At 49.3% G+C, this 27,003-nt stretch overlaps 3 protein-coding genes across 6 annotated transcripts in view; 2 read left to right on the forward strand and 1 right to left on the reverse strand.

Moving 5' to 3' along the window:
* On the forward strand, nucleotides 1-9,568 carry GRHPR (glyoxylate and hydroxypyruvate reductase). Its single transcript, XM_082613834.1, has 9 exons — nucleotides 1-154; nucleotides 1,834-1,964; nucleotides 2,365-2,437; nucleotides 3,219-3,335; nucleotides 4,446-4,534; nucleotides 5,660-5,764; nucleotides 6,541-6,676; nucleotides 7,949-8,079; nucleotides 9,230-9,568. The coding sequence occupies exons 1-9, from the start codon at nucleotides 72-74 to the stop codon at nucleotides 9,349-9,351; spliced, it is 987 nt and encodes a 328-aa protein (XP_082469960.1). The 5' UTR covers nucleotides 1-71; the 3' UTR covers nucleotides 9,352-9,568.
* A 103-nt stretch (nucleotides 9,569-9,671) lies between these two features.
* On the reverse strand, nucleotides 9,672-23,721 carry ZBTB5 (zinc finger and BTB domain containing 5). Of its 4 annotated transcripts, XR_014293385.1 has the most exons (3): nucleotides 23,004-23,091; nucleotides 11,778-14,845; nucleotides 9,672-11,109 (listed from the first exon to the last, which is right to left on the reverse strand). XR_014293385.1 is itself a non-coding variant. In XM_082613793.1 (2 exons), exon 2 carries the CDS (start codon nucleotides 14,839-14,841, stop codon nucleotides 12,811-12,813), a length of 2,031 nt encoding a protein of 676 aa, XP_082469919.1. In that variant the 5' UTR covers nucleotides 14,842-14,845; nucleotides 23,643-23,721; the 3' UTR covers nucleotides 11,603-12,810. The 4 variants fall into 4 exon arrangements, 3 of the variants coding, with proteins under 3 accessions (XP_082469919.1, XP_082469918.1, XP_082469920.1); XM_082613793.1 differs by lacking the exons at nucleotides 9,672-11,109; nucleotides 23,004-23,091 and adding an exon at nucleotides 23,643-23,721 and having other exon boundaries at nucleotides 11,603-14,845; XM_082613792.1 differs by lacking the exon at nucleotides 9,672-11,109 and having other exon boundaries at nucleotides 11,603-14,845.
* A 1,104-nt stretch (nucleotides 23,722-24,825) lies between these two features.
* POLR1E (RNA polymerase I subunit E) overlaps nucleotides 24,826-27,003 on the forward strand; it is a 38,124-nt gene continuing 35,946 nt past the window's right edge. The window contains exons 1-2 of the mRNA XM_082613825.1: nucleotides 24,826-24,938; nucleotides 25,713-25,842. The gene's annotated coding sequence lies outside the window, so the exon portion shown is untranslated. The remainder of the gene's footprint in view (nucleotides 24,939-25,712; nucleotides 25,843-27,003) is intronic.

Consider the following 27,003-nt stretch of genomic DNA (forward strand, 5'->3'; position numbering starts at 1 on the left):
GAGGCCCCGCCCCCTTCCCGGACTGCTTCCGCCCGCGGGGTCCGGCCCAGTATCCGGCGGCTGGAAGGTGAATGAGGCTTGTGCGACTCATGAAGGTGTTTGTGACGCGCAGGATCCCCCCCGAGGGCAGCGCCGCGCTCTCCCGGGCCGCAGAGTAAGAGCCCGGCGCCCCCGCACCGCTCCGCGCGCCGAGTCCCCGCCCTCCGGGCGCGAGTTCTGCGGGTGGCGTCGCGGGAAGGGGCTGCAGAGCCCCAGGCGCCGCTCCGGGACCTCGGGCACTCAGCGTCTCCGGGCGGGTCGGGGTAGGCCTCCCGAGGCCCAGTTATTTTTGGTGGGGCGGACGGGGCGGTCCGTGGCGTCAGAGAGATCCGGGATCCTGCGCTTGGGCCTTGGCCGAACTTCCCAACCTGTGCCTGGCCAGGACGGTCTTGGAGTTTGGGGAAGCTTAGAGAAAGTTCTCTGGGGCCCAGCTTCCTCCAGGCCCGTTGCAGTGACGCTGGACCCGCAGCTCCCCTGGCCCTTGCAGTGTGGGTGGGGGAAAGGGCTGGAGCCCTCCCCAGCCATGGCCCTGGGGAGAGGGGAGACGTCCCATGACACAAGGGACAGGCTGTTAATCTTTTACCCTCTGTGGTCACTTGGCCAGGTCAGGGACCTTGGCAGTCACTGGATTACCTGGTCCCTTTGGACAGTTGGCAGGGGGCCTCTGGTAGTATTTCTTAAATTGAACCCTTCAGGTCAGCCTTGCCAGGTGCTTCATATTCGTAAACTCTTAATCCTTCAGTACTGTGAAGTCGGTACTGTAATTCCCACTTTACAGAGAAAATTGGGAGAGGTTAAGTACCTTCCCCAATGACCTTGTGTGGCACAGCTGGGATGTGAACTTTGTCTGCTGCAGTCTGAGCCCTGCATTATGCAGGTTTGCACCACCTGTATCAGGTAGGGAGAAGGTGGAACCCAGCCTCAGAGACCAGTGCCAGGGGAAAATGAGATGTGTTCATTTCATTCAATGCAATAAAATCTTTGCTGAGGACTTGCCATGTACCAAGCATTGAGGGGGGAAGAGGGGAGAGCAAAAACAAGGGCACTAATGGCAGCAGCTCACACTGCTGTAGCGCTGTGCCACCATCAAAGGAGGGTGAAAGGAAGCCTGTGCCTGGGGCTTAGGCGCGGAGGTGCCGCGGCGGGGAATTCTGGGAAGTGCCAGCAGCTCTGTGTCTTGCGCATGTAGATGCTCCGTACGTGTTGGCTGCACAGAATTAAATGTCAAGGGCTGGGAGGTTGGGCAGCACCACGGGGAAACATGCCCCGTGCCCACCAGCCACCATGGAAGTGCCCCCTGAAACTCCTCCATGTTGAACTGCTTTGATCTTGTCCAAGTACAAAGTCAAGAACAAGAGTTTTTCATTTCATGGACTCATAGGAGAGGATGTGCAACTGGACAGGGAAATCAAGCCCCCCACTGGCCTTCCCAACAATAGGCAGCTCAGGCCCGGTAGCTCACTACCTGTGAGGCCTCCTGTAGGGCTAAGAAAGCGCTTCCTTGTGTTGAGCTGAGAGCCGTCCCTGTGACTTTCTCCTTTCACTTTAGGCCCCTTTCAGTCCTTGTCAGAGAGCTGTGCTCTGTGACAGTCCTTCACCCTCAGGACAGTTCTGAGGCCACCCACGCCTGACCTTGACCCGCCTCAGCCAGCCCCAGGCAGCTGGAGGCCAGAGCAAGCAGAAGACAATGTTTCCCACTCTGAGAGGGGTCTGCAGGGGGCTGGAGGGGCTTTGGGGGCCTGGGGGCACCTGCGGGGCTCCCGCACTTCCGAGCAGTCTTTCCTTTGCCTTCAGCTGTGAGGTGGAGCAGTGGGATTCCGATGAGCCCATCCCCAGCAAGGACCTGGAACGGGGCGTGGCCGGGGCCCATGGCCTGCTCTGCCTCCTCTCTGACCGCATAGACAAGAAGCTCCTGGATGCCGCAGGTGTGTGCACTGGGCAGGCCCGGGGAGGGTTCCAAGGGTGTCTTGGCCCTGGTGGACATAGTAGCCTGCTGCTGCTGGTTCCCCAGCAGGTCTTCAGTGACCTCTCTGAGCTCTGAGGGCATTCACTGTGGACCTAGGCCAGAGGGAGCAGTTGTGTGCAGTTCCATCAGGCACACACTGTGCCCCTCTCTCCTGGCGGTGAGTCCCCAGAGGGAGGCCTTAGGAGGGCAAAGACCATGGTGTGGAGGAGAGCCAGGGCCCGGGGCCTTCGTCCAGCTCTGCTCAGCCTTGCTTTATGACCTTGAGCAGGGCCCTGCCTTTTGTGGACCTGTCTATAGTATGTTGGAGGGCCTTGAATCCCATGAGGAAAGATACAAACAATGCTTTTTCTGCCCAACAGGAGCCAATCTCAAAGTCATCAGCACAATGTCCGTGGGCGTCGACCACTTGGCTTTGGATGAAATCAAAAAGCGGTAAATGCGGGCTTCCCTGGTGGCACAGTGGTTGGGAGTCCGCCTGCTGATGCAGGAGACGCGGGTTCATGCCCGGTCCGGGAGGATCCCACGTGCCGCGGAGCGGCTGGGCCCGTGAGCCGTGGATGCTGAGCCTGCGCGTCCGCAGCTTGCGCTCCGCAGCAGGAGAGGCCACAGCAGTGAGAGGCCTGCGTACCGAAAAAAAAAAAAAAAAAAAAAGAAACGGTAAATGCAGCTTGGGCTCTGGAATCAGGGCCTGGAGTTAGGGGTGACTACCAGAGAGGGAAAAAGAGGAGCTGAGTATTTATTTTTTTCTTCATATTCTTTGACCATTCAGTGAAAACGTAAGGTAGCTGATGATAAAATCTGCTCGTGTGTGCACACATCAGTTAAGGTAAGGCCGAGCAGTCAGAAGCAGTGGGTAACAATGTCCAGGTGACACCCTTTCACATTCATTCCTTTTTTTTGACCCCCACAACAACCCTTCAAGTAGGAAAGGCAAGTATTATTATTTGCCTCTTTAGATGAGGAAGTTCAGAAAAGTTAAGTAGTTACTGGCTCCAGACTTTGAACCCCGATCTTCTATCTTATGTCCTTCTCAGAATGGGAGATAATCAAGATGGGAATGAGGGCTGGCCATTCCTGAATGCTCACTTACAGCTCTGAGCTTCCCGACAGGCAGCGCAAAGAGGGAACAAAGCCGCATCATGGCAACGTCCCAGCAGTAGAAATTGGTGAAGGTGCTTGAGGCCAGTGTTACCGCCAGATCTTTGATTCGTAGTGGGATCCGTGTGGGCTACACCCCCGATGTCCTGACAGACGCCACGGCCGAGCTTGCTGTCTCCCTGCTGCTCACCACCTGTCGCCGGTTGCCTGAGGCCATCGAGGAGGTGAAGAAGTGAGTGAACACTTGGCAGGGAAGTCGACTCTGCTCAACAGCTAGTACTTAGCACCCACTGTCACCCTGGACCAGAGGTGATCCTGTCCCCGGCTGTGCCCCAACTAATGAGGGGGGGACAGACTCAGGCACGATACTAAAATGCACAGCAGAGTTGAAATAAACAGGGCATGAAGGGAAATTGTGGAGGAGGAGCGTGGATCAGAGAAGGCTGCGTGGAAGTGGTAGCCAGTGGGCATCCTCCTGAGCCCTTAGAGGGCCCTGTGCACCATCACGTGGGAATCCAAAAGGCTCTGGAAACTGAAGGTTGTTTCATTTCGCTGCAGATACACCAACGTGCTTGATACGGGTGCCACCCCAGATGCTGTTGAGGGTGTTATGTAGAATACAGCATATGCACCTTACCACCTTCCTAAAATCTGAAAATTTAAAAATTCTGGCCTGAGGGTTTCAGATCAGAGATGTGGGTCTGTACATCCAGAGTCGGGAGAGGTACTCCAGGTGCGGGGACTGGCTTGAGCAAAGGCCAGGAGGCGTGCAGATACAGGCTCTCAGAGAATGTGTACTGGGAGAGGGGGTTTGAGGTGGGGGTGTGGCAGGGACAGAGGCTGCATGGGGCTGACTAGACACGGTGCTGAATGTCCCTCTTACCCTTCTGTCGAGGGAGTTGGTCCCTTCATTGGAGGTGACTCAAGACAGGCTCTATTCCCCTGTCCACCCAAGGCAACAGGGGTGGGCCTGTGGCTTCCCTGGAGCACTGAGAATACTGGTTTTGGAATCCTACATCCTGGGTTTGCAACCTGCTGCTCTGCCCTGGCTGTGTGACCTCACATAGATTGCCCTTTCTTGTCTCAGTTTTCCCGTCTGCAAAATGGGGGGAGAACCTGTAAGGCCCCTTCCAGCCTTCGGATTCTGTGTCCCCAGTGGTTTTAAAGGAAGAGTCAGTCACGCTGCTTATCGGCAGCACCCAGTGGCTGTAGGGGTAACGCATGCTCCTCTCAATCCTTGACTGGAGGGCTGGGCCTGTCCCTTGGACCACGGGGTCTGCACAGCGGCCCTCATCTTTGCCTGAGACCAGAGCCTCTAACCCGTCCCTCTCTCTCCCTGCAGTGGCGGCTGGACCTCGTGGAAGCCCCTGTGGATGTGTGGCTACGGCCTCACACAGAGCACCGTTGGCATCATTGGGCTGGGGCGCATAGGTGAGGCTCCCATCTACCCAGATTGGTACCCTGGCTCTCAACGTCTTGGTTTGAGTCTCTGACACCCCGTGTCCAGATGCTGACAATCCTTCTTTGCAAAGAGTCGCCGTACCTGGGTGCAGTAGGGATATCTCTAGCGAGAAGACACAGCGTCGTAAAACACAGGCCAAAAAATAAAATAAGGAGTTCCTTAAGAACTCACTAGGTGATAGAAGCAAGTTGTAAGAGCCAGGGTTCATTATGATTATAGCTGCATACAGGACAGATGAAAGCGATGACGGCTGCAGGGTCGAGACTTTTAGGAGGGGTTTACTGTGGGAGAGCCCATGCTGCCCCAGGCCTGGGTTCTGGAAGGCATCTGACTCCTAAAGCCTTAATTCAGGAACCAGAGGGTCCAGCGGACAGAGCTTACCTGTGATTCTGAGGCAGGGCAGAGCTACTTTTCTTCCAGTGGCCCCCAGCGCTGGAGAAGCCTGGCATAGGCCGGTGGCTCTCTGGCACCCTGCCTGGTGCAGAGGTGAGGGTGAGGATGGGAGGGGTGCATAAATTGTCGGGCCAGCCAGCAGCCCTGCCTCCCACACTAGAGGGCCGCTTGGAGGAAGCCAGCAGCTTTGGGACATGCTCTGCGTCTGAAAATCCAGCTGCCCAAGCCTGTCCCGGCAGCAGTGTGTGTGCAAAGGGTCAGGGTCGGGGTGAGTCAGCAGTTGGGCTGCGCCACCAGAAGGTCGGGTGGGGTCTGTGGGTGCACCACCAGAAGCAGAGGGTCCAGAAGGAGGAAGGGGACCGTGTGCTCAGACCTCTGCTGGGCTGCCAGGTCCAGTGCTCAGGGAAGGCTAGCAGATGGCCCTCAAGATGGCCAGCACCGTGTGAGGACAGCACAAGTCAGTCACAGCCACACGAGCTGTGGTGCTGCCTTCAGATCCCTGAAGGACTATCACACGGACCCGTGAGGGCAGTGTGGGCTGGCAGGGGGCTGGGTACAGTGTGGCAGGAGTGGTTAATGTTGGGAAGGGCCTCCCCACCCCCACCCTTCCCCCAGGGGCTCCCGCTCTCTGGAGCTGCTGGGCGCTGCCCTGCCCTCTGAGGGACTGGGAACAAGCACTGACTCTGACTCCTTGCCTCCAGGCCAGGCCATTGCTCGGTGTCTGAAACCATTCGGTGTCCAGAGATTGCTTTACACAGGGCGCCAGCCCAGGCCTCAGGAAGCAGAGGAATTCCAGGCAGAGTTTGGTAAGTAAAACCTCGATTTCCACAGGAACCCCACCTGTGCTCGGCTGGATGGTTCTCCGTGTTTGCTGTAACGGCAGCACTTTGGGGCAGGATGCAGGAGCTCCACGGTGTCTGTGGCGTGCCTTAGATGTTGTCTGACCTCCCTGCTCCTGCACGCAGAGGCCCATTCAGGGAGCAAAGGGCCTCACCCAGGCCACACAGTGAGTACCCTCAATGCCAGAGGGACTCCAGGTCTCCTGTCTTGCAGGGTCTTTTTATCACCATTGTCCATGTACAAACAGAGCAGCAGGGATGGTGACACATATAAGGAATTGCTGGGAACTTTCATGCAAAGTTTCCTTAATAAACTGGTGAGCGCTTACCCGCCAGCCTTGTGTCCTGGTGGATCCAGCTCCCTGGCAGGCGCACAGCGTGGTAAGCAGAGGGCAGGCTGGATTTCAGCCACTCCACCCCCTTGGCACATTGGGCCTTGAAGGTGGTGAAAGCCAGAGTGGTCCAGATCCCATTGTGTGACCTTGAATAAGCTCCTGCCCCTCTCTGGCCTCAGTTTCCCCACCTTTAGAGCAGGGGGCTGGCTGAATGATATAACACACCAGGATCCCACAAGTGTCTGTTGACTTTGTGTGGTTATTAGATTTCTCCAGGTAGAGACAAGGCCTTCAGGAAGCATCTTGGGAGTTTCCATTATGGGCGGAGGGAGGAACGGTCAAGGTTCCCACCCTCTTGCTGTCCCTGACCTGGGACACAGCACCTGATGGAGCCCTGCCCTCCCGCAGTGTCCACCCAGCAGCTGGCCGCTGAGTCTGATTTCATCGTCGTGGCCTGCTCCTTAACACCTGCAACCAGGGGGCTCTGCAACAAGGACTTCTTCCAGCAGATGAAGAAAACGGCCGTGTTTGTCAACATCAGCAGGTATCCTGGGTCACCAGGCAAGCCTAGAGGGGCTGTCCCTGCTGCTGTGACCTGGTTTTTCTTCCCCATGGGCTGTCAGTGAGACTCAGGCTGAGCTTACTGCCCTTGATAAACCAATCAACCAGACAACTCAGAAATACAGTAAAGGCCCCAGAGCACGTCCCAGGTGCTCAGAGCAGGGCCTGGCCTGTCTGGTTCCCAGCAGTACCCTTGGCCTTGCTCAGGAAGTGAAGGCACTGTGGCAGCAAGTTACCAGGTAACCCTATACCTCTAACCACAAAGGGGTGGCCTTAATGTTCTTTACAGCCCTTTGGAGGCCAACCTTCATGGTGCTGAGCCTGGGTCTGTCTGTGTGAGTCAATGACAGCTTGAACCCTCATGCTCCTGGGCAGACAGACCCAAAACCCAGGTTGTCTTGGGTCCTCAAAATGTCCTCAGGGTGCCTTTAGGCCACTGAGCATGTTATGGGGGCAGACCTTCCCTCTCTGCCACTCCAACCCCTTCTTAGCTTTGAACCCACTTAAATCAATTTGGAGGCAAAGATGGGCAATGGGAGGCGACTCCAAGGGCTCATCCACCCCAGAGGTGCCTGTAGTTACTGATGTTTAGCTGCAAAGGGGGTGCCTTTGGGGTGGAGTGAACATGCAGGAACACAGGGCTCGCGCTGATGCCAACAGTGTCGTTGCTTCCGTCACGTACCCAGTACTTCAGGGCACTGGGTTACTTATTGCTGCACGAGTATCGTTGAGTGCACAATGTGAAGTCTTTAGCAAACCAGTTCTCTACTCCAGTGGTTCACTGATGGGAAGGATATCTGCTCACTTGGATGGATGTAGTTGGGTGTATCCTCAGGTCTCTGCCTGCAGTTGGGCAGGTGCCTGACACTCGCTGCAGTGCTTGTCAGCCGGTGGTCGGGAGCCCAACACACATGCAGGCTCTGGGTCCCGTTCATGCAGTGGTGCGTGTAAGTAAGCTTTGATCCTCCTAGCACTCCTGGGAGTTAGGTAGTATTCTCCCTATCATACAGAGGAGGACCCTGAGGCACAGAGAATTGGAGGCACTTGCCCAAGGTCACACAGCTTGAAAGTGGCAGGCTGGGGTTCTCTGTATTACTGTACAAACTATAAATAAGTATACTATAAGGCTTACTGCTTTGAAAGTTAGTGCCAAGTGCCAGGTTGATGGAAAAATTCATTCTCTGGGTGGTTCTGCCCTAAAGGCGACCTGGGTAGAGGGAGCTTTGGGGCACCCACATCACACTGTCCTTCTCAGGGGAGAAGTGGTGGACCAGGACGACCTGTACCAGGCCCTGGCCAGTGGTCAGATTGCAGCTGCTGGACTGGACGTGACGACCCCAGAACCACTGCCTACAAACCACCCTCTTCTGACCCTGAAGAACTGCGGTAAGAACTGTGCTTTACCAGGAACACTTCACCCGGCCCCAGTTCCTTCCCACCATAGCTTCTGAAGCCGGCTTGCAGTTCTCCCAACACTCGGGTTAAGCACTGCGCCCCCAGAGACACAAGCCACAGCCGCCAGAGGTGGGAGTCGCAGCTCCAAACGCCCTTTCTCAGGCTAAGTTTTAACAGTCATACCCTTTTCCCTGTCCCCTAGCCCCCGGGGAGGTAGATGCGTCTGGCATCTCAGCCCCTGTGACACCTTAGTGCAGTGGTTCTCAAACTTTTTTGTTCATCGGTCACCTGGAGGGACTGATCAGGCACACGGTGCCGGGCCCCCCCATGCCTCTGCCTCAGGGATGAGACCTGAGAATGTGCTCCTAACGTCTCCCATGCTGCTGCTGCCCCTTGGCCGGGGAGCACTGTGAGAACCACTTACTTAGCATTCCTCTTTAGACTCCTCAGTTACCGTTAACAGTTCTTTATATTACGGTCTCTCTGTTCGGCTAGCTGGTGTGGTTTCTGCTTCCAGACTAATATATAACCGAGTGGAAGGGCCTCAGGTTGTCTGGGCCAGTCCCTGTCCTTCACTTATATTCTGGAAGGGAAAACCAAAGAGAAGGGCCGTAGCTGCCTTCCCCACAGTGAATGCTCCCATTATTGGAGCCCTTGGAAGCTCTACCATCCCCGCCCCCGTGCCCGTCTGAGAGGAACATTGGCTGTGATGGCCATGCTGTTGCCCGGAGCTGGGAAAACTCCCATCCCCCCAAGCCCTGGGCCTTTAGCTTGGTGCCCTGGGTATTGCTTTCGAAAGGCGCGCTTTAGGGACGAGTGACCTCACTTGCTCTGCAGTGGGGCCAGAGGGAGCTGTGCTGTCCAGCCTTTCACCTAGTTATTTCGGGAGATCAGAAGCCCCTTTGAAGGGCTGCGTCTAGACAGGCTCCAAGACTCCTTCTAACCCTGACATTCTTGTGTTCAGGATACGTAATTCTTGTCACCCTTGCATCTGGGTTTCGGTAGCCCTGGGGAAATAGAGTGCTTAGTGAGAGGAGGGAAGGCAAATCTTTTTATAGGCACATCCTAGCCATGAAAAAAGGGCCCGAGTTAAGGCTCTTGAACCACCCTCCTCATTTCCCTTTCTTCCTCTCCTTTCCAGTGATCCTGCCCCACATTGGCAGTGCCACCCATAGAACCCGAAACACCATGTCCTTGTTGGCAGCTAACAACTTGCTGGCTGGCCTGAGAGGGGAGCCGATGCCCAGTGAACTCAAGCTGTAGCCACACGGGAGACACTAAGGCTAGGAGGCAAACGGCCCCGGGATTCTGTCAGATGCGCCCAGGCTTGATTGGACCCACAGGATGGGAGCCAAAGAAAAAAGTCTGATGTGTACTGATTCTGTGGAGGGAAGACTGGTGATAACGGATGTGCTCCCACTTTTGTGGTTGGAAGCATCTGAGCCCAAAGTGTGTAATTCTATTAAATAATTCTCTGAGAGACCGCCTGGGCATGTAACTGGGAGAAGCTGAGGACAAGAGCATCTGCTTACATTTTCTAAATCAGGGCCTCTAGTGACTGCAGGTTCTGCTTCCCACCCCCATCCCCACGCATTTTAATTATTAGACCCTGTCCAAACCACCTTACCCCTCGTCCTCTGCTAAAATGCCTTCAAGTGTCCCTCACTGAGGACAGAACAACCACAGCCTAGTGGTGACCACGGCAAGTGGACCTGCTCCCTAGACCGTCGGACAAATTAAACACACATGGCAAAAAGAACTAGGTAAGGTCACAATACTCATTTTTTGGTCAAGACTAATCAAGGTAGGTGGGTTTCTTAATTTTTATTTTAAAATTAGTTTCAGCACCTTCATATTTTGTCCCTCATGTCCATCTCCTCACTCCCCAGGTGAATGCCCTTTTCTAATCACCTCAGTCCTCCTAAGGCCAGGCCACCAGCACTGACAAAGCCCTGCTCCTGCTGAGGGACCTGGGCTCCAGTTCTTCCCCACAGCTGAGCCAGACTGGAGAGTTGAGTCTTCACTCTGGGAGGCACGTAAGGGAGCAGCAGAAAGAGCAAGATTTGGCAGGCCCACTAGGAGTAAAACTGTGGTGAGAACAACACATCACCCTTGTCCACAGCTCAGAGACAAAGCTCAGGGAAAGCACGAGGGACTAATGACCAATAATTGTTATTAACTGACAGCATGAGAGTATTTTCTAGGAAGCTTGGTTTTAAAAAAAAGTACTGGTCACAGCAGGGTTAGCAGAGAAAGCAGTACTACTTCACTTTTTTATTTCAACCTTAATAACCTAAGGTGAAGAAAAAGAACATATAATTAGTTAGAGGCATGAATATGACAAATTTTTTATTTCAAAGTCTCAGATTTTGACCAGCATAGCACCACTGACACGGGTGCCCTGATAGAACTTTATGATTTGGTCACCAGAAGTGATTATGCCACGTATAATTAAGGCTAACCAATCAAATCCAGGTACCCAATGCCAGTTAAAATTCAGGTAGAAACTACCAATTTGTAGGAACCCTGGGACTGGTTTTCCAGGGAACCTCTGAATTATTTTTTAAGTGCTACAGCACGTACGAGGACACTGGCTCACAGGCTTGCCTCTCACATGTAGGAACTGATTGACTAAGAGGTAGATGAGAGATTCCAGATTCCACTTAGTGGAGAGGCAGGGCTCCAGCCGCTGTGTCAGAGATAGGCCCAGAAGCAAGTCCACTTAAGCTGGAGCTCAGGTGAGGGGGCGGCTTCCTGGCACCTCCTCCTCAAGGTGGAAGGGGAGGAGGGCTGCCACTGCTCTCCTGGTGCCACCGATTCCTCTTCCCAAGCCAGGCAGGGCCTCTCTCGTTCTCCACGCTGACCCACCTGCCTCCCAGGGTTAATCTCACGAGTCACTGGTCCCCACAGAGGGGTGGATGTGGAGCCTCCTCACATCAAGTCAGAGCATGACTGCTAACAATTCGCCACACAGCTGAACCTCACAGGTGATCCCACAGCCTCCAGCTGTCTCCCCCACATCTGAAAGGAGAGGAATCAGAGGTTTCCCTTTTGGTTTTCCTCCCTGGGAATCAGTTCATAGGAGATGCTAAGCAATGAACATTGTAAGTTTATCCACAGACAGATGTGTAACTGCATACACTAGATGAAGAAGAGAAAACACTCGCTGATTACCTTTCTTTCTAAACAAAGGTAAGAACTGAAGGATTTCACTCAATTATGCACAGTGGCTTGTGTCTAAAAAAGCTGTATAAAAAATGAACTCATGTTCATGCATGAATTAAACTGACTTCATGAGCTCTATAGAGACACATTAACCTGTGCTTTTCCCCTGGAAGCTCATGAGCCAGGGCTCAGCCTGACAGCTGCTGCCAAAAGCCCCGATGGCACAGGGTCAGAAGACCACAGGTGGGGCTGGGGAAGAGAAGCAGTGGGGTCCAGGGAGGCCCAGGGCAGTCGCCCAGATGTCTCCTCAAACTGTCTCAGATGCTGCTTGGCGATTTCGATGCTCTGGGCTGCCCAACCCGCTTATATTTACCCATGAATACTGCTGCATTTGGATTTCAAACATTCAGTATTGGGTTGGGGCAACAACAAAAGTTCAGGGTCTGTACTTTAAAACGATAGTATAGAACAGTAATAAAACCCACGATGGAGGGGGGTTGATTTCACTTTTGGTTAGTTTTTACCTGAAAACAGTAACCTAGGCCCGGGAAAGATGCCATATGTGGCATGAATGTGAAGAAGTGAAGCAGACAACGGGTTTGTCGTTGGGTGAGATGTGTCAGGCTGGACCAGCCCCTGAAATCTGCATGGAACAAAGGGTAAACGCGCCGTAAAAGATCTCACTAAACAGGACTCCATACCATCAGAACAAAGACAAACACTAGCTCTTTTCTGACTTCCAAACATGGAACTGTAACATACGAAATACAAGTTGGTTAAAATACTGCTAAAACAGCACATACAGAAACAATACCTTACTTGTTGCTCCCTATAAGTACATACTTTTACAACTTTGTTTTTAAAACCAAGAAAAATTGTTAAAACATCTATGTAACAAACAGTGATGTTTTCAAAAGTATATATACACCTAATAGTCCAGAGAGTGCTCGCTCTGGACCCAGTGTCAGCACCATCAAAGGGCAGTGTCTGTGACTGCAAATCAGACAAAAATAAAAAATACCGTATTTTCTGAAGCCTAGGACTAGCTCATGATAAACTTTAAAGCATTTTTGGCAGACAGGCATGTCCTCAAGGGCCTTCCTTTTAGACAGGCACAAAGTTGCCACTGGTTACACATAACTTTACCTTGCATCACTGTACAGGTATATAATCTCATCAGAAGGTATATAGGAAATTTAATTAAATGCTTCAGAGTTTTACAAAAATTGCTAAAAAAACTTTTCGCACTTCAATTTTTAATTGTCAAATGTGCCACTTTTAATGACATCGATTCCAAACTACTTTCTGACTGCATTACTCAACCCTAAGGAAGAACTTGGTTTCAGGGTTGTATCCCTTCTCTGAAAGCGCACATTTCATTCAGAAATGTAGCAGTACAAGCACTACACCTATTGATTCTCCACTTATTAGTCATCGAAATTTGCATATGAGCCATTCGCAGCCGGAAGCCTCAAACCCAACGGCATTAACCACCAATCAAAAGAGACTGTAGTTTAGGTCCTGATACTGGCCTCGGCATTATCTCAAGAGGTCGGGTTAGAGCAAAGTGCTGGGAAGGTTGCTGCTCTGCCAGCGCAGGCAGGTGGTCTTCGAGTGTTTGTACAGGTGGCTGGACTGACTGAACCTCTTGCCGCACTTCAGGCAGGCATAGGGTTTTTCACCTGTGTGAACACGGATGTGCTTCTTGCAATCTGTCAAGGTCAGGAAAGTCTTGCAGCAGATTTTGCAGGCATACTTGCGAGCCCCCTCTACGACTAAGACGTTGTGCTCCGATAAGGCCTTCTTGCACTTTGACAGGACGTCAGCAGATGCCCTCGTCAACTGCGGGGGGCCGGGCTGCGAAGGGTGGCCATTTTCAAATGAGGACGTGGCCGCGTTCATCATTAGCTGGGAACTGGCAGAGTTCTCTGGGATCTGTGAGCTCCTGACTGAGGTTACCACTGGCATTTTGGGAGCTATGCGGCGGTAGTATGGAAAGTTACTGGCTCCACCTCTAGGGGAGCCCATCATTACCCTGGAGAAGGAGGAATGCAACCCCAAACCAGACCTGGAAAAATCCATCCCAAACTGTTCTCCTCCTTGGTAGCCTGAGGTCTGCACACATGGCAGGCCCATCACTTCCTGCATAGGCCTGACGAAGTGGGCATCTGTGGGCTCGCTGAACGGGTTCTCCACGTGAGAGCCAGGGGCTGAGGAGGGCCCGCCTGCAGGCCCAGCCTCTGGACTCAACAAATAGGGGGCCTCCCCCTCCAGCCTGCAGTCACTAGTGGTGTTTGGGATATTATCGTCATTGTTCCGATTTGCACTAAAGGTACTTCCCCTGCTCTTGTTAAGAAAATTTGAAATGCTAAAAGTGGACTTATGTTCTAGGTTATTTGTGACTTCCAAAATATGGATGTCTCCTACCCGGTCAGTGCTAGACTGGGGATCTGAAAAACTCCGGTCGCTGCTCTCGGGGCTGAGGTCTATCTTCTCGGCACTGACCACCACTCCCTCCACCTCCACCGATTCGCTGCCTTCCGCTTGGGAGGTCACGTCGCTCACTTCATCCTGAGGCTCAGGAGAGCTCAGGGGCTCAGATTTAACCACCACTCTCATGTGCTCCTTCTCACCAAGGCCAGCCTCAGGGTTTTCGCACTGAAAACCACTTTTCTCAGGTGTGGCTTCCTGCTCAAAACTAGCCTCGACCTGAGTGGCGCGGGAGGCCATGGAGAGCTGGGTCACGTTGCCGGCGCTGTTGTCGGACTGGCTGGGCACCTGGGCATCTTCTTGAGCACCAAAGGGCCGGTCAAATAAGATGGTGCTGTCGTCCTGGGTGTCAGTCATCCCGTCAGCTTTAGGGTTATCCACGATCTTCAGAGAATCTGGTGAAAAGAACTCCTCCCGAGAATGAACCCCCGGCCCATTCTCTGGCGTAACGTCGGAGATGGCAGACTCATCTAGGGCGGGTCGGAGCCGCTGTCTGGCCCGCTCCTCTGCAGACTGCTTGCGCTTATGCAGGCGTCTCATGGGGAAGGGTGTCCGCTGGTCCAGGTTACTGCGCATCGAGGAGCTCATGGGGGCTGGCTGCTCCTCACCACTCTGGCTGGGATTGAGGGCTGAGCTCACGATGCTCAGTCCCAGCTGCTGCAGCATAAAGGAGCGCTGCATGCGGGCACTCTGCTCCTGGACGCGCTCGCTGGGGGGAGACATGGGCAGCGTCCTTGTCGTTAGGTAATGTTTACATGCCTTAACAACAGAGTTCAAGTGCAGGTGAGAGGCTGCCAATAAGACATCCATAACATTGCTCTCCCCCAGCATGAGGGTGGAGGTATACATCATGTCAATCAGTGCGGCAAAGGCCTCCGCTGTCACTACCTCGCTATCCAACTGGATCATGTTCATGGTCTGATCTCCCTCTGCCACAGAGAACAGGGCTCGGAAATGTGTACTGCATGCTGCCAGTACCGAGCGGTGGGCTTTGAAATGTCTGTTCCCCACTACAATGACACAATCACAGAGCTGGCCATGAAGTCTCTGGTAGTTCAGCTGCTGGAAGATCTGTTCAAAGTGGCCAGGAAAATCCATGATCCTATAAAGAAAGAAAGTGTTAAGACACAGAAGAGCTTAAGTCAAAGGGCACAGAGGGTGCGATGACAAGAAAGGCATGAGGACTTCCCTGGTGGTCCAGTGGTTAAGACTTCACCTTCCGATGCAGGGGGTGTGGGTTCGATCCCTGGTCGGGGAGCTAAGATCCCACATGCCTCGCATCCAAAAAACCAAGACAAAAAACAGAAGCAGGGCTTCCCTGGTGGCGCAGTGGTTGAGAGTCCGCCTGCCGATGCAGGGGTCGCGGGTTCGTGCCCCAGTCTGGGAGGATCCCACGTGCCGCGGAGCGGCTGGGTCCGTGAGCCATGGCCGCTGAGCCTGCGCGTCCGGAGCCTGTGCTCCGCAACGGGAGAGGCCACAACAGTGAGAGGCCCGTGTACCGCAAAAAAAAAAAAAAAAAAAAACAGAAGCAATGTAACAAATTCAATAAACACAGAAAATGGTCCACATCAAAAAAAAAAAAAAATCTTAAAAAAAAAGAGGGAGGCATGAATGGCCAAGCTTGGACCTTTCAAAGCTCGTGATGTTTCTGATGGTGGGCATGCAGACTAAACACCTGTCCAATAAGGAGCAAATGCTGATTCGGCTAACAGCCCTGGAAGCCTGCGCACACACAGATCAGCTACTGGCTTACAGCCTCCCCTTAACCCTTACATGACCCACTTTTAACACTTAGGGTCCATGTTAGAAAAGACAAGTGTGTGGGTGATGCAACATCTATACCTAAGAAGTCAGAGTTCTGCATTCCCCGAGGACGACAAATAAACCCCAAGAAATTATAAACAGAGTCTTTTAGCAACCTTAAATAAATAAAAAGGGCAAATCAATATTAGTGGGGAAGATTTCCAGTTATAGATGGTAGTAGATTGCACTCATGCATTTACCCTCTCCATGCCTAAAGTTTTTTGGTTTTGTTGTTGTTTTAAAGGTAAAAACCCACAAGGGAAAAAAGAATGGGAAAGAAATATCAATAGCATTTTGGAAGCTGGTGAGCAGGTAAACGAATGCATGCTGACTGACTTAGCATGCCCAGAAAGCTGACTCCTAAACTGGCAGTGGCTAAAACCACCTGACATATATAAGCCCCTGCCCACCCAGAGGCTCAGAACTGGCTGCCAAGGTGCCAGGGGAAGTGGAGTGAAGATGATGTCAAGACAAGGGGACTGGCTGGAAGTCTATTCGATAAAAAAATAATCTAATGGAAGTTCCACACCTGTGGCACAGAAAAGGTAAAGCTATAAAGACAGAGAGTAGATTAGTGGTTTTCTGGGACTGGGGTTGGGCTCGAGGCAGGACTGCAAGTGGGAAGAGGGACTTCTGGGGGCATGATGGATATGTTCTAAAATTGGGGTATGATGATTACACATCAAATTCTCTAAAAATATTTGAACTGTACACTTAAAACAAGGAATTTTATGGTATGTACACAGACCTCAATAAAGCTCAATAAGTTAAACTTCAAAAAAAAAAATGGAGAAAGAAAAACAAGAGATGAACAAGCTCCAAAACCATCTGTTCAGACTCCATTTTGACCTGTAGGGCTTCTATACAGCCAACCCAACCGACTGCTTAGAACATCACATGTATCTTTGATGATACTACGGAATTACTAGGTTTTTCTCCCCCTTAGGTGTGATAATGGCATTCTGGTTTTTTTTTTTTTCCAGAAGAGTAGTTTTTAAAGAGATAACATACTGAAATACTTACAGGTGAAATGACATGATGTCTAGCATTTACTTCAAAAGCTTATTTTTTGTACATTTGAAATTTTTTATAAATGTTAAAATTTAAAAAGGGAATAAAGAAGAGACCGCATGGACTATGGGTGGATCACTTTCCAAAGCTGAGTTTGGAATCCTTACATATCTGTACATTTTCATCTCCTGGACTCATCAGAAACAAGAACTTGCTTGTCCTCTCCTAAGAAACTGCTACACTTCCTAGGAACTACAGGACTGCTGATTCTAGGTCTAACTCCTTGACTAGTGCTCATAACACACTCTCATTGTGTGGTTAGAAAACAGGGTCAATAACCCCCGAAGTGGCGCTGCTCTGTGCCTTCTGCCCACAGACTCTGTAGAAGCTGAAGAAGCCACAAAGTTTAAAACCTTGTTTTATCCTCTCCAGCGAAGGAACCTCTGGTCCTCTGGGAGGGAGTGAGGCAGAATCTAATGGTTACACCCCAGGATACAAACACATGCAGATAGACAGTTATGCCTGGCACTAGAGAGAAAATGATCAACAAGACTTCCCATCTCTGCCCTCAGGGGTGACAGACTAATCAACATTCAAATACAATGAAGTATTGCAAGTGCTGTGGTAGGAAGTACAAGGTGCTACAGGAGACAAAGAAAGGGCGCCTGCCTCTGACAGGGGTTGGTGGAGGGGGTGTGGAAAGCCTCTTCGGGAAAGAAGCCAGCAGTCCCCTGCTGGGCTTGGGTGGTTGAACCGGAGAAACTCTGTACTCAGGACACGAGACTGGGACGAGCTGCTACACCCACAACTGGAGCGTGAAGTTAAAGTCCACACTAGAAGGTAAGACATTCCACCCACCCCACCCACCAATAGAAGACTAGCAGCCCAGGGTTCAAATACCCAGGGAATCCCTCCAACAGACCGCTTGGGTCCCCATCAAACTTCCCGACAGTGAAGCCCACCAGTCCTCAAGGCCCATTCACTCAGCTTCCAATCAGTCAGGTAGAAGCACCACAAACTGGAGGGGAAAAAATCCCTAACACTGAAACCGAGTGCGGGCCTATGGGGCTCCCAGGCACGGAGGCTTTTTTGTCCCCCATTTCTTGTAGGCAAAACTCCAGCCTCCACGACCTTCCCTGAGTTCCAAAGGGCAGATTCGAACAGTTGCTAATCAAGGGAGGAGCAGGCAAGAAACCACCTGAGGCAAGATTAAAGGGACCAGAGAAGCAAGCTCATCGAGATTGGGAGACCACCTGAGACCCTGCACACATCCTAATCTTGTCAGCAACCCCATCCTTCTGAAACTCTGCAGAAGAAGAATGCAAGACTGTTACTGCCTTCGTCTTTATTGCACACCCCTGACCATGAGCCCCGACCATAAGACCTCTCCCTATTCCCCGGGGAGGGGAGCACAGTTCTTGAGGTGCTAGCCTACTGTGTTCCCTCTTCGCCTGGCAAAGAGATAAAGCCACTCTTTCTTTCTCCTCCATAACTGTCTCAATAATTTTGTACAGCATCGGTGCACAGACAGCCAAGATTTTGGCAACAACATGAAAGAGCCCTAAACAAACAAAAAGGCATCTGGAAGAAACAGAACTAAGGGCGAAAAACACCTATAATTAACTCCTCAGAGAGCTAAATAAAATATGATATCCATGAAACAAGAAGAGAATGTTTTAAATTTTTTTTTGAAAAGAAATATTCCAGAAACAAAAAAAATTATTGGAAGTTTAAAATTGCAAAAAAAATTTTAAGTTACTAGAAGGGTTGGAAGATAATATGGCTAAGGAAATGTCACAGACAAGGCAAAGGAGAAACAAAAGTGAATGAACAAGAGAAAAAAAGAATTAACTTATGAAGCCCAAAGTCTGAATACAAAAAGAGAAGACAGAAAATGGGGAGAATGATAAACAACAAAGAATAATTCTCAGAACTAAAGAAGTTACTTATTCACACTAAAAAGGTCCACCAAATAAATGCTCAGCAATATGAATGAACAAATCCCCACACCTGGCTCATTACAGTGACATTTAAAAACACCTGGGATAAAGATCTGGAAAGTTTGAAGTGGGGGGAGTTAACAAAGAATCAGGAATAAAACTGGCATTAGACTTCTCAAAAGCAATACTGGAAGGTAAAAGGTTCTTTAAAATTCTCTGAGAAAATTATTTCCAACTTTTACCATACCCAGCCAAACATCAATTATGAGGGGAGACTAAGGCATTTTCCAGACAAGCAAGAACCCAAAAGTCTACCCTCCCACATATCCCTTCTCAGGAAGCTATTAAAGCTTGTGCTTCAGGAAGCTGGGAATAAACCAAGAAAAGGAAGACGAAGAATATAGGAATTGGAGACCCATCCTAGAAAACCGGCAAAGAGAATTTGAAAGATGATGCTGAAGCGCAAAATGAGAGCTAGGCAGCAGGACTGGGGAGCAGACTGGAGCAGGAAGATGAGGGACTCCAAGGAGTTCCCCAAGGGAAAAAAGGAACAGAGAGATCACATGACATAGTTGAGAGCGCTAAGAAGTTAACAGTTCCATGAAAATGTGAAGATAGGTCATAAAAAAACAAGAATTTTAATGGGACAGTTATTAACTCCAGGAAGAATACATGGTTGTTTAGTTGCCGTACCCTATGTGTTTTGTTTACAGAGTCACAATAATGTGAACAGAGCCAAATTTGAGATACTGGAAGGGTAAGGGAAGGCCAATACGTGTGTGGGGGGGAGGCAGAGGAGAAGTGGTGTAAGAAAGTTAAATTCCCACCTTCCCTATTAGTCAAGAAATGCTGTCTGAAATACTACTTCAAGAAATAGTAATATAAGAACGCCGTTTGGAAATACAGAAGTCAGTAGCAGATGAAACAACTAAAACAAGTGAAAGTGGTGGCCTCTAAGGAGGGGGAATTTGGGGGGGAAAAACGGGGGACAGAAGACTGCTATTTTTTTAGCTCTAAACCTAATGGAACTATGTGGCTTCTAAAATATAAATACATATATTAACTTTTATAAAATGATTTTTTTTGTTTTTTTTTTTTTGCCACACCACATGGCTTGTGGGATCTTAGTTCCCTGACCAGGGATTCAACCCGTGCCCTCAGCAGTAAAAGCACAAAGTCCTAACCACTGGACCACCAGGGAATTCCCAATATTAAATGAAATTTTAAAAAACATGGTAGGGCTTCCCTGGTGGCGGCGCAGTGGTTGAGAGTCCGCCTGCTGATGCAGGGGACACAGGTTCGTGCCCTGGTCCGGGAAGATCCCACATGCCGCAGAGCGGCTGGGCCCGTGAGCCATGGCCGCTGAGCCTGCGCGTCCGGAGCCTGTGCTCCGCAACGGGAGAGGCAACAACAGTGAGGGGCCCGCGTACCGCAAATAATAATAATAATAATAATAATTTATGACAAACTTCACTGCTTTATCCTATTTAGAACTTTACACTTGCACTGTAACTGTTCTAGAAATTTCCCTGTCTTGTGTACTACATTTTCCTAAAACTTAAAATGACTAGCCAGCCAGCTGATTGTCCAGATAAAAGAACATCTGTAGCCACTTAACACTCTAAAGAGCAAACTTCACAAAGGTATCCAAAAATCTATAGAAACCATTCATCAATGGCTTCTTTTAGCTGTTTATATATTTGAGACTATATTTTAACATCTGTTTTAAAAGTCTAAATATATTTTCCCTCTATTATTTAGAAAATGCTGCCTGACACCCATCCCAGTTGCCTCCACCACACACAACCTTTTCAGCAATTTTTAAAAATAGCTTTTATTGCCTTGCACCTCTGACAGATCAAGATACGTATTTCTTAAGGAAAAAAACTAAACTTCTATCAAGAAGAAAGCCATGCTGAAGCACTGGAGACACAATTATTGATGGTGCCTTTCCAGGAGAGAAGATGAAAATGGATTTAATTCATTTCTTATACCTAGTTTACTTTCTAAGTGGTATATTCGTTCACTTCTGAATCATTTATCAAATCAATAGTGTTCAGCAAGTGACTGATACTTCACCTGCTGAGTCGCTTTTGACATTCTACTCAAAATAAAGTACAGTGTATGTTACTACATGTGTTTAGATTTTTGTACCATCTGTACATTCCTCTCAAAACTGAACCCCCAAACAGTGGGTTTTCTTCTCCCTGTCCTCCTTCCTCAAATCCTCTGTAGACTAAAACAGAAGGACTTGTATTTCAAAGACCTTTAAAATTGAAGGTCTTATATTTTTAGAGGAAGACAGCTGAGTAGATTTTAAATTATAACTAATTTAGATGTACTGAAAAATCAATTACACCAAGTTAACAATATCATGTATGGAAGAAAGGGGGGAACAATTCACCCTAATCATTTTAAACTTAAGCTGGAAATAAAGCATTTGTAAACTGTTATCAAGTATACAAAGTAACAAAACACCAAGTACAGTTTCCAAAAAGCAGACCCAGCACTCAATCATCCTTTAAAATTTGTCAAAGAAACGAAACAGTTCGTTAATTCCCCTCTGAATAAGGAAAAAATATTACTTCCAATAGGATTCCTTTCAATAGCAAACTTTCTTCAGAGTGCAGATTTGGAAAATGAATTGCTTACAATTAACAACGAATTAGTTGGATACAAAAGTCTTTAATTGTACCAAGTTTCATTAAATCTAAGATGCCAGTGATTATCAAGTGCAACATTATCTCATGTAACACTGGTGGGGGGGGGAAACAATGCCAGTTAAGCTATGGTATAATGCTTACTTATGGCATCCTGTCCTCAAGATTAAAATGTGAACAAAATGTGGTTTAGAATCAAGGAAATACTGGAACCTTAAACATATCATTCAAGTATGTTAGAATATCACAAGGAAAATTATCTACAGATAAAATAATCTTAGATACTAAGACAGTAATCTATCTATATTACAATAAAATGTCAGTACTCCAACACAATTCCTAATCTGAGCTCTCAGAAATCAAAGCTTTTAGTACATAGATGTATAATTAATCAAATGAAAGGCACCTCCCAAAATTGGAATCTGGAGATTAAAAGCCACTATTCAGTAATGACAACGATGAAAACAACTGTAAGAACAATAGTTCACTCAGAAACAGCTGGTCTTTTAGCATGAGTTCACCTCATACTTGGACAAAAGGTGCTGTGTAGTGTTACATTCCATCCCACCTGCTACACTAACAAACTTTGGCTCTACTAGACAACATCCATATTTGAGAAATGTTAAGTACAGTAAAAAGAGAACTCATATGCTTAAAACTGACAAACAGGAAAAGTATTTGTTTACAACAAATTTATATTAAAAAAATAAAAGTTGAAGACTAACATGGAATCAATACCTTGGGTTTTTCTTTTCCCTTTCCAAGGAGAAACTGAGGCAGATTCAAGATTCTGTGTCAGCACTACAGCAAACTTTGTCATTTCTCACTGTATACAAGCTATTTTTAAGTCTTACCCACGCTAAAGAACTCAAATTCAACATAATTCATGCTAAATACTTTAAATACTAAACACTTACATGCATTTTGTATTCAAGTGATTTTTTAAAATAACTTCAACTACTTGTGATAGCCTTACGACAAAGTCTCTTTTGAGAGCACTGACTCCTAAGCTTAGGAAAACACCCCACTCTAAGATGCTTTTCTTCCAAATCTTATCTTTCAGGTCCGGAACAGGTCCTCAACGAGTTACTCTTACCTGGCAGGTCACCAAGCCGACAGTGGTGGTGAGGCCAGTCTTCCGAAGTTTCCTGGGATTTCCAGAGGGGACTAAAGTAATAGTAGGAGGCCTTCCCTTGGTTTAGGGGCTTTTCTCTAATATTCTCTCTCTCCTCTCCCCACGTGGTCTTTGTCCCCCGCCGTTAATCTTTTAGCTTATCAACCTCACCACCAAAATCACAACACTGAATGCACTTTCTCCAGAAAACGGTGAGGCACCCAGCCCACCTTTTTAAAATTATCTAAGGCACAACAGCCCCTACAAGGATGACAAATAATCAGTGATGTCTAAGGCACAGCATTCTCTTCACCCTCTAAAGAAAGATCCTAATGTATGTAATATCTTCTACCTACTACAACTGAAAAGTGTATGAACATATTTCGGAAATATTTCTGCTTCAGTTCTTGAAGGTGAAGGGTTTCTTACTTCCATTCATTAAAATTAACCAGAACCCAACCATACTACTTAGTACTAAAGATTTCACTGCGCCTTTACCTAAAATTTTTCCTCCAAACTAAATATTTAGGATTTGTGTCCTATTCAGAAATTAGCTTCCACAGTACCCTCCACGATGCCAGAATGCACACTGACTTAATAACAAACGACCTTTTTTGGAAGAGAAGAAAAACTAACCTTCGACCCCCCTTAACTCACTGCCTAAGGTTAGTATTTAAGTATAAATCTGCACGTCCTCCAAAAGAGGGGAGGAGGGCGGAAGGCTGTTCTTACCACTGCATCCCCCACAGCTCCTAGCACGAAGCCTGGAAGCAGAGGCCATTCAATAATAGCCTATAAACACTGTAGTCCTCTGCTAAGTTGGGGCATTCCAAAACACTGGCTCCACCCCTCCAAGGGTCAGCCTCCGGTTCCCGATTCCAGACCGCCTCGGCCTTGCTCTGGTGTAAATGAAACCTCGTCGCTCAAGGAGACCCAGGATGGGGGCGAGAGAGCCACCCGACCCCATCCCGCAGATCCTCTATTCACCCCGCCAGGCTGTTGGTCCCAAGCCTTCCCCACCCGATCCCAGTAACCAACGTCGCCGGCCCGCAGATCCGAGGGGGCAAGAGCCCCCGCCCCATCGGCTGGACAGACAGCCTGGCGTCGGGACACGGGGGACGCCTGCGCAGAAGAACACGCCTTCCACCCGCCTGGCCTCTCCGTTCCGAGGGTAACAATACCACCTCAGAAAGACGGACAAGGTAGGCGGGGGTGGGGGGATGGAGGGGAACCGGTACGCGTCTGCGCGCGCCCCGACGCCTGGACGAGACCCTGCTCGCACCGCCCACCCAGCTCCCCCAGAGCCCAACAGTCTCCACGTGAGCGCGCCCGCGCGCGCCACCACGGCTCGCGCTGACAGGGTTGCCTCACCTGAGCCGGACTCCGCCCCCCTTCTCGCTGGAGGAGGCGGTGACCCTTCTCCGATCGGACCCGACAGTGTCGGAGGAGGCGGGAACGTCCAGGCTGGCACCCCAGTGATGGGATTTCCTCCCCCTTCCGCCCACCCCGCCTCTCGTCCCCCGGCTGCTTCAGCCCGTTCGCCGCCGCACTCTGAGAATACCGCGGCAGCTGCCCACACTAAACGGAAGTGACGCAACACGAAATCGCCTGCACCGCTGCTTTCCTCCTCCTCGCCGACCGCGCTACAGCCAATCAGGAGAGGAAGGGGCGGAGCCAGGGTAGATGTGCAGCCAGCCAGCGCGCGGAATCCGGCGGAATTTATTCGGCCCCGGGAACACTGACCAATCCGCGGTCCCAGGAGCCTCGCTGTGTTTACTACCGAGCGAATCCGTGAGCCTTGCAGCCAATCACCATATGTCTTACAACACCTAAAACTTATCAAACGCCTTTTAAGGCGGGATTTATCACTAAGCGGCTCTAGGTTTGGACTACAGAAAAGCGACTGTGTGCCGAAGCCAATCCAGACCCGCTGTGGTGGAGGCCGGCGGGTTTTACGTCTCATTCCACCAGACACAACTACGACTGCCTGAGGTCTGAGCCAGGTGTGAGGCGAGCCCGCGGGATAGTGTGTCCCACCGCTGGCTGGACCTGAAGGATTTCCCCACCCTCACGGCGCCCGGCTCCCTCTTCGGTGACACCGGGCTCCCTCTCCAATGCGAATTCCCTTCGCGGGACCCACACACTCGCCGGGTCCGAGGTTGAGTACCCACCTCGTAGGCTTTGGAAAAAATAAAATTCCAAGACGCTGTTTAGGTTGAATTAAGCCAAAATCCAGGCTAAAGACGCTGAACCAAAAATGCCATCCATCTGACGGCAGTTGGGTCCGACACCGCTCCACGTCCAGTCCTGGTGGCGGCGTCTCCAAGGGCTGGGCCTGAGAAGTCTGGCACTTCGCTCCGCATTACGTGCCGCAGGTCAAATAAGCGTGCAGTCTCCAGAACCAGTCTTCCAATGAACAGAATTGGAAACGTGGAAGAGTCGCGGACTTCAGTGGGACAGTGTCAGAAAAGAGCAAGGTCCGTGCGGCTTCCGGGCTCCCAGGTGCATGCTCGGACGGAGAGCCCGAACCCTTAGGTACACCGGCCCCGGCGCCTCCGACGGCAGAAAGAAGCCCACCTTCCCCAGGTGAAGAGGAGACAAGGAAGTCCGTAAGGGGCCTTCCGCGGCGGGAGCTCTCGGGAACTCGGCGTGGCTCCGGAGACAAAGGCAGGTTGGGGAACGCAGTTCGGTTCTTTTTTTGGGGGGGTGGGGTGGGGGGAAGACTATTTTTAAAAGGGAACACCCCACTTCTTCAGAACTCAACACCCAGTTATCATTAGAGCTGATCCACCCCTTCAGACCATACACGCTGGAAATGTTGTCCTTGCAATATTGGGGTTGGGGTTTTTTTCTTTACGGTCTCAACGAAGTCTGATGGTAAATTGTGTTCATTAAGATTCCCTGAGGGCTTCCCTGGTGGCGCAGTAGTTGAGAGTCCGCCTGCCGATGCAGGGGACACGGGTTCGTGCCCTGGTCCAGGAAGATCCCACATACCGCGGAGCGGCTGGATCCGTGAGCCATGGCCGCTGAGCCTGCGCGTCCAGAGCCAGTGCTCCGCAACGGGAGAGGCCCGCGTACCGCAAAAAAAAAAAAAAAAAAAAAAAAGATTCCCTGACGTTTTATTGCTCTTGCACGTATTTTACTGTCAGATTGGGCTGCTTAAAAAAAAAAAGAAGAATGCTGACAGTAAGCCAGGCAACGTGAGAGGTCCTTTAACATACGTGACCCTTACAGACATACTGTGAGCTAGATGTTATCTCACAGATACAGAGTGGCAAAAATTAAAAAGATTTGTACGTTCAGTACTTAGGAGAGTGTGTGAAAAAAGTCCCATCCTATATCGTTGTTGGGAGTATCACTGCTGTTCTCTGAAGATAACTTGGTATCTTCAAATTTTAAAATTATGCATTCATTACCTTCTCACTGGTAATTCCTTTCTAGGAATTCTACTTAAATAAACAAATGTGGAAGAGTATGCACGAGACTTTGATCAAGCTTTATTGGTGGAAGAAAAAAAGAAACAATGTGAATGTGCATCCATAGAGGATTACAATACATTGATATACACTGAGTATGTATTATGGCTCCTTTATTACTAATGATCCCATATACTTACAAAACAAAACCAGTAAAACCCTGCGTGTGGATGTACACATAAAAGCTTGTAAAAGTATGGCTAAGTATGAAAGGATACTATCAAACTGTTTGTAAAAATTGCCTCAGTGAAGGGAAGTTAGGAGGGGGTGATGATAAGGAAATATTTTAAGAGGGCCTTCTTAATTTTTAGCCTTTACATACTTCTGTATTAATTTAATTTTTATAATGACCTTTATTATTTTTGTAGTATATATGAAAACCAGAATTTTTAGGTTGAGTTTTCAACTCATTGACAAAATTATTCCTAAATTAAGCTATAAATTTCCCAATAAAAGTATCACTAAGGTACTTTTGGCTTGCACTGTTGGTGGGAATGTAAATTGATAAAGCCACTATGGAGAACAGTATGGAGGTTCCTTAAAAAACTAAAAATAGAACTACCATACGACCCAGCAATCCCACTACTGGGCATATACCCTGAGAAAACCATAATTCAAAAAGAGTCATGTGTCACAATGTTCACTGAAGCTCTGTTTACAATAGCCAGGACATGGAAGCAACCTAAGTGTCCATCGACAGATGAATGGATAAAGAAGATGTGGTACATATATACAATGGAATATTACTCAGCCATAAAAAGAAACGAAATTGAGTTATTTGTAGTGAGGTGGATGGACCTAGAGTCTGTCATACAGAGTGAAGTAAGTCAGAAAGAGAAAAACAAATACCGTATGCTTAACACATATATATGGAATCTAAGAAAAAAAGGTTCTGAAGAGCCTAGAGGCAGGACAGGAATAATGACACAGATGTAGGGAATGGACTTGAGGACACGCGGAGGGGGAAGGGTAAGCTGGGATGAAGTGAGAGAGTGGCATGGACTTATATATACTACTAAATGTAAAATAGATAGTGGGAAGCAGCCGCATAGCACGGGGAGATCAGCTCGGTACTTTGTGACCACCTAGAGGGGTGGGATAGGGAGGGTGGGAGGGAAACGCAAGAGGGAGGAGATATGGGGATATATGTATATGTATAGCTGATTCACTTTGTTATAGAGCAGAAACTAACACACCATTGTAAAGCGATTATACTCCAATAAAGATGGTAAAAAAAAAAAAGAAACTAACATACA

The sequence above is a fragment of the Mesoplodon mirus genome, assembly GCF_964341445.2.
Source record: "Mesoplodon mirus genome assembly, chromosome: 1".
Taxonomy (NCBI): Eukaryota; Metazoa; Chordata; class Mammalia; order Artiodactyla; family Ziphiidae; genus Mesoplodon; species Mesoplodon mirus.